This window comes from Tamandua tetradactyla, chromosome 14, assembly GCF_023851605.1.
Source record: "Tamandua tetradactyla isolate mTamTet1 chromosome 14, mTamTet1.pri, whole genome shotgun sequence".
NCBI lineage: Eukaryota > Metazoa > Chordata > Mammalia > Pilosa > Myrmecophagidae > Tamandua > Tamandua tetradactyla.
The window spans coordinates 59,010,511-59,022,578 of record NC_135340.1 but is presented as its reverse complement, the minus strand read 5'-3'; the positions used below and the strand labels follow the sequence as shown (position 1 = coordinate 59,022,578).

Below are 12,068 nucleotides of genomic sequence, written 5' to 3'. Positions count from 1 at the left end.
CTAGACACTGTTTTAGGCACCAGGTAACGGTGGTAAGCAATACAAAGTCCCTGCTCTTTTGAGGTTGGATAGAGGTTGGTTGGATAGTGGCTGACATACAATATCAAATAGTGGTAAGTGTTACAGTGAACACAAAACTGGGTGATGAGAAAGTGACTGAGAGGAGGGGACTTTAGATTTTCAGAGTTCAGAATGGTCTTAATGGAGTTTACGATATTTCTCCTAGAGGCACTAGTAAGCTCATATTCCCCAAAGTGAGAATGAACTTGGTCTGTCCCAGGAAATAAACGCAGAGAAAGGGGAAAGGTGATGAAATTGAAGATAAACAGGCAAGGACTAGATTTGTAAGCCATGGTAAAGAAATCTGAATTTTTGTGAGTAGTCGAGCTTTAAACAGGAAAGTGACATGATGTGATTTAGTTTTTACACGATCACTCTGGTGGCTGTTAAGGGAACAAAAAGGGGAGCAGGGGAAAATGTTTGGAGGCTGTTCGATATCCCAGGCAAGAATTGAAGAGGAGGGGAGATGGAAAGTGGAGAAGACATTTGGAATGTGTCTTGAAAGTAAGTTGATAGTCATTGCTGATGAACTGAAATGAGGGTGGGAGAGTAGAGAGGAAATGCCTAAGAATCAAGGATGATTGGTTTGAGTAGAATGGTGGGTACCCCTTACTGAAGTGCGAAGGATTAGGAGAAAAATGGAGTTTGTAGGAGGTTAAAATCAATATTTGTTCTAGATACTTGAAAGTTGAGCTCTACTACATATCTAAGAAGACACATCAAAATATGTAGTTAAACATGAGTCTGGAGTTGAAGGAAAAGGGGAGGGACACAAGTGGGAGGCATTGTGTAGATGGTATTTAAATAGATGGTATTTAATTCTAGGAAAACAGATTATTTAGGAAGGAAAGCCAACACAGACTGAGGAAAAGTTATCAGTGAAATAGGTAGGAAACTAGGGAAGTGGTACTGAATTAAAAAGAAAGTACTTCGAGAAAAGAGTGGATGATTATACAGAATGAGGATACAGAGGTGACTGTTGGCTCTTTCAATAGATCACTGGAGCCCTCTCGTGGTGGTTTTGGTGGGTTGGTGGAAATGACAGCCTGCCTGGAGGGTTTAAGGTGAGACTAGAGTTGAGGAAGGAGGGAATACCAAGTCAAGTTGGAATTTAGTCAGAAAGACAGCAGAGAAACTTGGCAGTAGGTACCAACTGAAGTGGGTTAAGGGAAGACATCTTTAAAGTGGGCAGTTTAACAGCATGTTTGCATGCTCCTGTAAGAACCCCATAAACAGGGAGAAAATGGTGCAGGGGAAAAAATGACCTTACAGAGCCAAAGTCCTAATACATGAGAGTTAGAACTAAAGCGCAAAGAATGGGTATGAAAAAGCGCTGGTAAAAAAACTATTTGGAGACGTGTCCAAAATGACTCCACCCTTTTCTCCTCAGTCTCCTTTGACCTCTTCCCTCTCTGCCAACAACCCTAGATCACGCTTCCTTGAGAAAACCGAGGAAAGTAACAGGAACTCTATCTTTCCTAATCCTTACCTCCACAGTCCTTTTGCCTGCTACTCGGATATCATAAAGCCTGAAGGCCTGCCTTACGCAAGCCTTCGTGTATTTCAGGATAACTGAACAAAGAGTGGTTCCGAATCGAGGACAGCTGTGAGTTTGCTTAAGTCAAAACAAGAAATTACGGCGGCTGGATGGGTGTGGTAGCTGGGCCAATTTGCGATAACTAAGATAAGAACAGTTGAAGATCCAAGTTAGAGTAGTGACAGCAAAAGAAAAGACTACATCGTTTCTGAATTTCACTTCCCGACGGGGTGAACATCGCTTGGGTGGGGCCACCCACCCCGCCCCAACAGTCACGTGACAGGAGGCGGTGCCTGAGTGCAACTACACTGCGCATGCTCAGAAGCGAATCCCGAGCCTGTGGCCAGGTTCCGAGTGGCTGAGCCGCTGGTGAGCCGAAAGAAGCGCTCGGCCAAGATGGCTGCAGAGAAAGGGGCTGGCGGTAGCCGCGATGCTGAGGCTATGGAGCGGGTTCTGCCCGTATTGTTGGTGCCGGTCCCCGCCGAGGCTATGAAGCGACTGGGATCCCGGGCTCAGTTGCACAGAGACCAGGAGGTTTTGGGAAGCCTGACGGCTGCGGGCAGCCTTCAAATCCTTTCCTTGGCGCCGGGCGGCCGGGGCGGGGGCGGCTGCTGCCTCGAAGGCCCTTTTCAGCAGTAAGTGCTACGGGAGAGCCGGGCAGTGTGGGGGGAGCTCCCCGAATGATCAAACCGATGCCTTCCTCCTGGCACGGGTGGTGGGAGAGTAGTGAGTGACAGCTGCGGGAACGCCTCAGAGGCGAGCCGGGTTCCCTCTTCCGAACCTACTCTGAGTGTCCCAGGCCGAGCGCTCCCCTTGCATCCCTGCACGCCCAGCGTTCGCGTTCCGTTTGGGCGGAGGTGTCCGGCAGAATCACTAGCCTGAACCAACCCAGAACAGGCTTTGCTTCGGCGCTGATTCATTCATTCAACACAAGTTGAATATAGTACGTGCCGTGCACCATACCAATTTTCTTGATTCAGTTAAATCAAGTGAAGATGCCAGCTGTGGGTCATCTCTAATTTGAATCATCCTGTTATTTCTTGTCCTTGAAATAAATAGCTCTCTCATTCGCATGTAGACTTTTTTTTCTACAAGGACCTATTCCAAGTTGTCCATTCATTTACCTATTTACTCATTAATTCAACGTATACTGTTCCCGTTATTAGCTAGGAGAAGTACCTAAAAAGTTGAATAAGACGCAAATTCATATCCATAAATGACTCACATAAGTTGGGGAGATAGAACAAACATAACTACAACTTAATACCCCGCTTCTGTAACTCTAGGTCCAGGACTTAGGGTTTACATCACGAAGTTTAAGAGCGCCCTCTGAGTATTTGACTGGGCTCTTTTTAATTACAGAAAACAGTGTAGAAACTATCTCACCTTTAAAACTTTGAATAGCCAGAAGATACCTTATTTAACTTGAAATCTCCAGGTCCTTTAACAGTGCCTGACGTTTAGTAGAGGCTCGTTTGTTAAATCAGTGAATGCTTTGAACCTATTCTGGTTGTCTTCCTTATTCTTGATCTCTAATTGCTAAGAAGAGGAATCTCCCTATAGATGTAAAGAAAGGTAACAGTATGTAGAGAGAAAAGAAGCAGAAGAGTTCTTCAGGTGTTTGAGAACCTAATAGAGAAGATAAGACATACACATGATATGTGGGGGTGCATAACTTACTGCATGAAATTAGTAGAGATGAGAAAGTCCGGGGAGGGCTGCTTTTTATTTTCTTAATTGAATTGAATTTTAATCCAATTACCATACTTCATAGGTTAATAATAAGGGATAGTTTATAGTATTAGAGTATACTTCTGCTATTTGGAAACCTATCCAAAATGACTACTTATTTCAAAGTACGTACAGTTCTTTTTATGTTGTTGAAATCACTGTACGTTCTATATTATGTTCCTTTCATTGAAAGTTTTCAGTATGTCCATTTGGTAATAAAACATAGTCCAAGTACTTATGATTTTAATGGTGTCATGACATTCTCCCTTCTAAATGTCTTAGTTTTTCCATATTTGACATTTAGGTTGTTTTCCAGACTTATAAATGTAAACAGGAATAGAGTATATATGAAAAATCATCAGTCCAGGTATAAAGATAGGCATGTAAATAAATGCATCACTTTTTTCTCAAAAAAGGATGTAATAGCACCAAGTCCAGGTTTTTTGTTTGTTTTTGTTTTGTTTTTGATATAAAACTTACCACTTGGGCTGTTCCTTTCTGTAAAAAATGAAAAAGGAAGGTTTTAAGAAGATGAAATATTATCAGCATGGTGGCCTCATTATTTCGTTGTACTGTTTTCAGATCTGGAGCCCTTTTATTTTATTTTTAAAATATACTTTAATTTTTTAATTTAATTTGAAGCTGCAGTGTCACTAATGTATTGCATTCTTTATTAGCCAGTGTTAGTATCTTGACATTACAGTGTTTTAAACATTCCATACCCGCACCATCCAGTCCAGAGCTGTTGGTTGCATATGGGTTTTAAAATTAAATGAAGTTAAAGATTCAGTTCCTCAACTGTATTACCTGCATTTCAAGTGCTTAGTAGGTGTATGTGACTGTTGGTTACTTTATTGGACAGCTCAGTTAAAGAACTGTTCCATTATTGCAGAAAGTTCTTTTGGACAGAGCTGTTCTATAGAATACCATTTTGAGTGTTGAAGTACTCTTCACAGTATGTAAATGCGAATAATTTTTTTTTTAAATCTTCAAAAACATTTAAGTTACTAAATATCTGTTTTGTTAGTTGTGAGTACCACCTCATATAATCAGTATACATTATTCAGGAGGGAAGTCTTAAAGCAACTCTCTTAAATTGGAATGTAGATTGTGAAAAAAAAAATGGAATGTAGATTTAATGTTACCAGATGAACTAAAGAGTTCTTCTCTATTCATTCTGCCCTTGTACCCTGACCATTGTGTTTGAATATTATGGATATATAATATCAAATAATCTAAATTTATTTCTTCCTTAGCTTTCTATGGGAGAATTCTCATAACATCAGCACACCAACAGACAAGCCCAAACTGCTCACTCTTACTGAGAATTATGAGCTGTTCATCTATGAATTTAATTTGAAAGATGGAAGTTGTGATGCAGCCATTTTATATAACTGTCCTAGGGAGAGATTACAAAAGATCATTGAAGATCACAATATCAGTGAGTATCTACAGGTGATCTCTCAACATGTTTAAATTTGTGGCATTATTATGTAATTCCATATATTTCAGAAAAATGCTCATGAAGGTGAAATCGGGGAGGGAGGTTCCCCTGGATCTGCATTGTCTAATACAGTAGCCACTCACCAGATGGGACTATTAAGTGTTTAAAATGTTCATGTGAATTAAGACAGGTGTACTTTAAATATAAACTACGTAATTTTGGAGATTTAATATTGAAAAAGGAAATGCCTCATTTTTTTGGTAGTAATGACATTGAAATGATGATGTTTTGGATATAAGGAGGTAAATATATTATTGAAATTAATTTCACCTGTTTTTACTTTTTTCGATGTGGCTACTAGAAAATTTAAAATTACATTTCTGGCTCACATTCTATTTCTGTTAGACAGTGCTGATCCAGACTGCTTATAGAGCTGTTGACCATGCCCCAGCCCAGTGGCTGCAGAGAGCAGAATCACAGCATTCAGACCTCTATTTTTAAGGCCTAATCACAACCCTTGATTGCGAGTTTTCTTCTCTTGCTTAAATTAAGGGAAAAAAAATTCTCTGATTGCTTTTGTGGGGTTCCATAGATAAGTAAGCTTGTTTGAATCTTCTGGTGTGCTGTTGGATTCTGGCCATAAACAGAAGGAATGGGCATTGTAGATCATGTCACCTGCCTCCCAATCACCATTAAGTATGAGCAATAATTGCCTGGAGTGGAACTTAGTTATGTGATATTTCTTTTTTGTTGTGTCTGTGTTACATTTATAAAATAAAATTGACCAATTGTAAACTTGGGACCAGTGAGTTTGAAAAAATATCCTTTTGTTTCTTAGGTATCTCCTTATTGTCTTTAAGAATTCTGTCATTTCACGATAATACATCATTATTGTTCATCAACAAATGCATTATCTTACACATTGTATTTCCTGAAAGAGATGCTGAAATTAGAGTACTGAACTGTTTCAAACTACCCTTGCCTGCGCAGGGAGTGAACAAGATTCTTGACACACAGCTGTGCAGAGGAATTCTTTTTGTTTTGAGTAGTTTAGGCTGGATCTGTATCCTTAGCAGTAAAAATGTTGATTGATATGTTGGGGAGGAAAATACCTAGAAAGATGAGCCTTTTTATACTTCTAGTTTTGGGGGTGGTAGAGTGGGTTAGTTTGTTTTCAATAAAATAATTTCAGGGAAGAAAATCCTCATGAACTTAAAGTTACCAATATATCACTTTATATTCTGTTTGAATATTGTTCAGTGCATCCATATATGCTTTTCCTAGTTGTAATCATCATACCCATATTTGTGTTCTTTTAAAATTGTATATGTTCCACATTATCCATTTGTTCAAAATATACTTATTGAATGCCTACTATGTTCCATGAAGGATTTAGATGACTGCTTTTCTCACAGTGTGATAGTTATTTTCATGTATGAATATAATCCACTACTTATCTCTAATTATGATCTCATTGTATTAATGAATCATATGGTTTGCTCAGATATCTGTTGTTTTTGGAAAATGTGAGTTCTCTGTAGGTCACCAACAAAATTATTTTGAAGATTTGAAAAATGACCCTTTATGATTTGGGGACTTTCATTTCTGAATTGGAGGAATGGTTTTTCTATTTCAGCTTCATCATAGTTTGTATTAAAATTTCTTCTGAAAAAATGTCATAAAGTATTGGACTAAATTTTTGTGTCCAGTTTATAGAACTGCACTGTCCAGCAGGATAGCTGCTAGCCACATATGGCCATTGAGCAGTTGAAACATAGCTGATGTGATTGAGGTACTGAGTTCTTTATTTTATTTAATTATTTGAGATTTAAAAACTGATAGTTCAGTTAACTGGAAAACTTTTAAGTATGTTGCAAACAATTTTGATTGTTCTATCCTTTTTGACTGTAAATTTTATGAAGTCTAAATTCAGATCAAGTATTTTTGATGAAAATTAACCTCCAAATTGAGACTTGCTGTAGGTATAAAATACACACCAGATTTTGAAGAGTTACATGGAAAATAGTAAAATACCTCATTAATAATTTTTATATTGAATAATATTATATATGAATTGGGTTAAATAGAAGATTATTTATATCTTTTTTTTTTGTCACCCGTTTCTTTTTACTTTTTAAATAAGGCTACCAGAAAATTTACAATTACAAACTGTGGCTCACATTATATTTTTCTTGGTCAGTGCTGTTGGAGAACATTAGTGGAAAATATTAGCATCTCAGGACCTGGCACAGAGTGGAGTGTTCAACAAGTGGTGGTGATGGTTATTGTACTGCCATTTACGTAGTCACCTGCTTACTGTGACGGGTGCTGCCTCAGAGTCCAGCCTTCTTTCTGTAACATTACCTACAAGGTTGGAGTGATGGAGTCCATACCTCTGTCCTGTCTTTTGCGTTCAGTGTTTAGGCATATTTAAAACCGACATTTTCCTTAACTCTAACTCAAAGATATTTTTGACATTGTGAATGGCACACATGTTGCTCACGTGGATTTAGCTCTTCACCAAGAGGATGTGTGTAACGAGCAGCAACAGGAGCCAATCAAGATGTCTTCTCTCACTTCACTGAAAGTGTCTCAAGACCTGGACATTGTAGTGATTGTCAGCTCCTCCAACTCTGCAATGGCTCTTAACTTAAATTTGTATTTCAGGTATGTATTGTTGTGATTTCTAAATTTTTTTCTTTTTCTTTATTAACTTTTAAAAAATATAACAACAAACAAACACATTCTTACCATATAATCATTCCGTTCTACATATATAATCAGTAATTCACAACATCATCACATAATTGTATATTCATCATCATGATCATTTCTTAGAATATTTGCATCAATTCAGAAAAAGAAATAAAAAGAAAACAGAAAAAAATTCATACATATCATACCCCTTACTCCTCCCTTTCATTGATCACTAGCATTTCAATCTAAATTTATTTAACATTTGTTCCCCCTATTATTTATTTTTATTCTGTACGTTTTACTCATCTGTCAATAAGGTAGATAAAAGGAGCATCAGACACAAGGTTTTCACAGTCACACAGTCACATTGTGAAAGCTTTATCATTATACAACCATCTTCAAGAAACATGGTTCCTGGAACACAGCTCTACATTTTCAGGCAGTTCCCTCCAGCCTCTCCATTACACCTTAACTAAACAGGTGATAGCTATATAATGTGTAAGAATAACCTCCAGGATAACCTCTCGACTCTGTTTGGAATCTCTCAGCCACTGACACTTTATTTTGTCTCATTTCACTCTTCCCCCTTTTGGTCAAGAAGTTTTTCTCAATCCCTTGATGCTGAGTTCCAGCTCATTGTAAGATTTCTATCCCTTCTTGCTAGGAAGGTCCACACCCCTGGGAGTCATGTCCCACATAGACAGGGGGAGGGAGGTGAGATTGTTTGTTGTGTTGGCTGAGAGAGAGAGGCTATATCTGAGCAACAGAAGAGGTTCTCTTGGGGGTGACCCTTCGGCCTAATTTTAAGTTGGCTTAGCCTATCTTGATTTTTTTTAGCTAGCTGTTGATATGACTGAAACTTTCATGAAGGTCTGTCTAAGGCAGATGCAAAGTGCAGGCTCCTCCCTGCCTTTTCTAGGTCAGTGTCTTGTCCTGGGGTAGTGCTTGCTGTTTGCCTTGGTGTTCACTTGGAATTTTCCAGGAAATAGACCTTCTGCCTCTCTGGGTTGTTTAAAGCAGGCAGGCCTTTGCCCTGGGTCTTCTATTGCTATCCTTTCCTAAACTGCTTTTGTTGTTGTCTCAAGCTGCTTTTTCCTGGTGGACAGATTCTGGGATGGGGTGGGGGGATCACATTGGAGAGGAGTTTACCATGTCTGTCTCCCAGCCAGAACAAGGCCAGGAACTGATAAAGGGGGGTGCAGATCCATTTCAAATTGCTCTGGGGAGTGGAAAATGAACGGTTCTAGAATCTTCTTCCACAGCTCCCCAAAGCTGTGCTTTCTTGACCTGCCCAATAAATTACGTCCTTCAACTGTCACCTGCAGCTCTGAGGAAGCATAGTGTCTTTAAGTTTCTTCAGTCAACTTTGTCCAGGGCAGGTTGGAACAGTGGCCACCCACAAAGCTGGGCTTCCAGTGATCTGAGGTCGCTATGCAAAAGCTTTGATCAGTGATCAACTCTGTCCCACCTTTATCTTGGGAAGTGGGTTTTTGTTTCCCTTTCTGTCATCAGTGAGCAAGCTGGGGATCAGACCCCACATCAGCCTGCCACAAAAGTGGGAGATGGGCTCCAGTAACCACCCTGTGGAGAAGGCAATTATTGGTCTTTGCTGTAATTTACCAGCCTCTTTCTTCTGCCCTTCTCTGGGTGCTGTGCAATGTTCTCCTGGATTCCAGAGTTTCAAAATAGTTGTTTCAGACAGTTCCTGCCTGTTTAATAGTTCTGGTGGAAGGACTGAATCCTGGAGTTTCCTACTCTGCCACCTTCCCATACTCATTGTACTGTTTTAATTCTGGTATCTTTGTATTAAGGTGTAAATTCGGAGAGTATGACTTTTCCAAATTCATACTTATTTTTCAAGATGGTTTTGGCTATTTGGGACAGCTTACTCTTCCATATAAATTTGATTGGCTTTTTCATTTCTGCAAAGAAAGCTGTAGGCATTTTGAATTGAGATTGTGTTGAATCTGTAGATCCCTTTGGGTAAAACTGCATCTTAATATTTAGTCTTCCAATCCATGAAATGTCCTTCCATTTATTTAGGTCTTCTTTAATTTCTTTTAGTAATGTTTGTTGTTTTCCACATACAAGTTCTTTATACCTCGGTTAAATTAATACCAATGTTCTGATTCTTTTAGTTGCTATGGTAAGTAATTTATTTTCTTGATATTCTCTTCAGATTGGGCATTATTAGTATATAGATTGACTACTCATTTTTGCATGTTGATTTTACCCTGCCTCATTGCTGAATTTAGCTCTGGGAGCTTTGTTGTGGTCCTTTCAGGATTTTCTTCATTTCAATCGTGTCATATCTGAATAGGGATAGTTTTTCTTCTTCCTTTCCAGTTTGGATGCCTTTTATTTATTTTTCCTGCCCAATTGCTTTAGCTAGAACTCCTAGTATGATATTGAATAACAGTGGTGACAGTGGACATCCTGTCTTCTTGATCACAGAAGGAAAGCTTTCAGTCTTTGCCATTGAATATGATGTTAGTGGTGGGCTTTTCTATGTAAATATATATATATATATATATATATATGTCTTTTATCATGTTGAGGAAGTTTCCTTCTGTTCCTAGTTTTCTGATAGTTTTATCAAGAAGGGGTGCAGGATTTTGTCATATGCCTTTTCTACATCAATTGAGATGGTCATGTATGTTTTTTCCTTTCATTCTATTAATGTGATATATGTTTTTTTTGTGTTGAACACTTATACTTGGGATAAATCCCACTTGATCATGGTATATAATTCTTTTAATGTGCAGTTGGATTTGGTTTGCTAGTATTTTGTTGAGGATTTTTGCATCTGTAATCAGAAAGGAAATTGGCTTATAATTTTCTTTACTTTTGGTATCTTTATTTGGCTTTGGTGGTAGTTTTTATGCTCAAAATTTGCTAAAGTGGTTGAAATGCAGATGCCATAAAATGATTTGGCTTGTACGATGGGGATTCATTAATTTACTAGCTTAACATTCTGAGGCTATAAAAATGTCCAAAGCAAGGCAACAACAGGTGATCCAGCGATCCTGGACTCCTTTGTCACATGGCAAGGCTTGTTGTGACATCTGCTGGCCCTTCTCTCCTGGGTTTTTTGGCTTTCAGCTTCTGGCTGCTCTGTCCGTGGATTTCTTTCTGAGCTTCTGTGTATCCTTCCCTTTTAGCTTCTGTTCTTTTTTTCAATTTCATCCTTTTATAAAGGACTCCAGTAAGAGGAATAAGAACTACCTGGGGCATACCTCAACTGAAATAACTTATTCAAAAGCCCTATTGTGGGTCACACTAGGTCTACACCCACAGGAATGGACTAGCTTTATAAGATCATGATTTTCTAGGATACACAAGCTTCAGACCATATCAACTAGCATGATGCTGGCCTCCTATAAAGAGCTAGAAAGTTGATCTTTATTTATATATATTTATCCTGTTTGGGTTTTTTTTGGGATTCTTGAATGTGTATATTCATGCCTTTTGTTAAATTTGGGAAGTTTTCAGCCTTTGTTTCTTTGGGTAGTCTTTCTATTCCTTTCTCTCTTTTTTCTCCTTTTGGGATTCCCATCCTGCTTATATTGGTACACTTCATGATGTCCCACAGGTCTTATGCTCTCTTCACTTTATTTCATTCTGACTGAATGATTTCACTTGTCTTACCTACAAATTCTCTTATTCTTTCTTTTGCCAGTTCAATCTGCTATTGAATGCCTCTAGCGAATTTTTAATTTCTATTTTGTGGTCTTCAACTCTTTGGTCGCTTTTTATGATTACCACCTTCTAATTGATATTCTCTTTTGTTCATCTATCATCTTCTTGATTTCCTGTAGTCCTTTGTGTTTTCCTTTAGGCCTTTGAACGCAGTATAATTTTTCAAAAGTCTTTGATATATTCCAAATCTCGTCCTCCTCATTGATGGTTTCTAGTGCTTTATGTTATCCCTTTGTCTGGACCATAATTTCCCATTTTGTTGTATGTTTTGTAATCTTTTGTTATATGTTGGATATTTTGGTAATTTAATGTATTTCTGGAATGTAGTCCCTGAGGTTTGTTTCTTAAGCATGTGTCCACTAGTATTATGGCAGAGGTTTCCTTGAACGCCAGGAAGTAGCAAAAAAAAAACAGCAAAGAAGGAGAAAAAAAAAGAAAATGCCTTTCTCAGTCTTTGCAGATTTGCCTCAGTGCCTAACAATTTGTTTAAAGAATAGCCCGAAGAGAAAGCATAGGGCCCTTCCTAGTCTTTTCTGAGCATGTGTCTTTTCCTGAGGATATGTGTATGGTCCTAGGAATTCTCCTGTTAGTAACCAGGAGCAATAGTTTGATTATCATTTATGACCATGACTGTCATTATTTTTAAATGTAGGCAACATCCAGGACATCTACTCTGTGAAAGAATGCTAGAAGATCTTCCCATTCAAGGACCTAAGGGGATAGATGAAGATGACCCAGTTAACTCTGACTACAACATGAAACTGACCAAGTTTCCTTTCCAGGTTGATAGGTACAAAAATCTCCTTTTTGGATTTAGTTTATTATTTCTATTTTTTATGATGCTGACATAGTACTTTTTCATTAAAGGTCTTTACTGAGGTAAATGCTTAAAACAAAAAA

General features: G+C 38.3%; 1 protein-coding gene across 3 annotated transcripts in view; it reads left to right on the top strand.

Moving 5' to 3' along the window:
* Positions 1 to 1,075: 1,075 nt before the first annotated feature.
* Positions 1,076 to 12,068, top strand: part of SPG11 (SPG11 vesicle trafficking associated, spatacsin) — a 105,023-nt gene continuing 94,030 nt past the window's right edge. Inside the window, exons 1-5 of one of the 3 annotated variants that reach the window (XM_077127718.1) lie at positions 1,076 to 1,124; positions 4,585 to 4,769; positions 5,611 to 5,835; positions 7,238 to 7,439; positions 11,821 to 11,958. In XM_077127718.1, coding sequence (XP_076983833.1) covers positions 1,099 to 1,124; positions 4,585 to 4,769; positions 5,611 to 5,835; positions 7,238 to 7,439; positions 11,821 to 11,958 — 776 coding nt within the window. In that variant the 5' untranslated portion in view covers positions 1,076 to 1,098. Of the gene's footprint in view, positions 1,125 to 1,907; positions 2,233 to 4,584; positions 4,770 to 5,610; positions 5,836 to 7,237; positions 7,440 to 11,820; positions 11,959 to 12,068 lie in introns of those variants that run through there. The other 2 variants (XR_013162370.1, XM_077127717.1) reach the window with 2 other exon arrangements.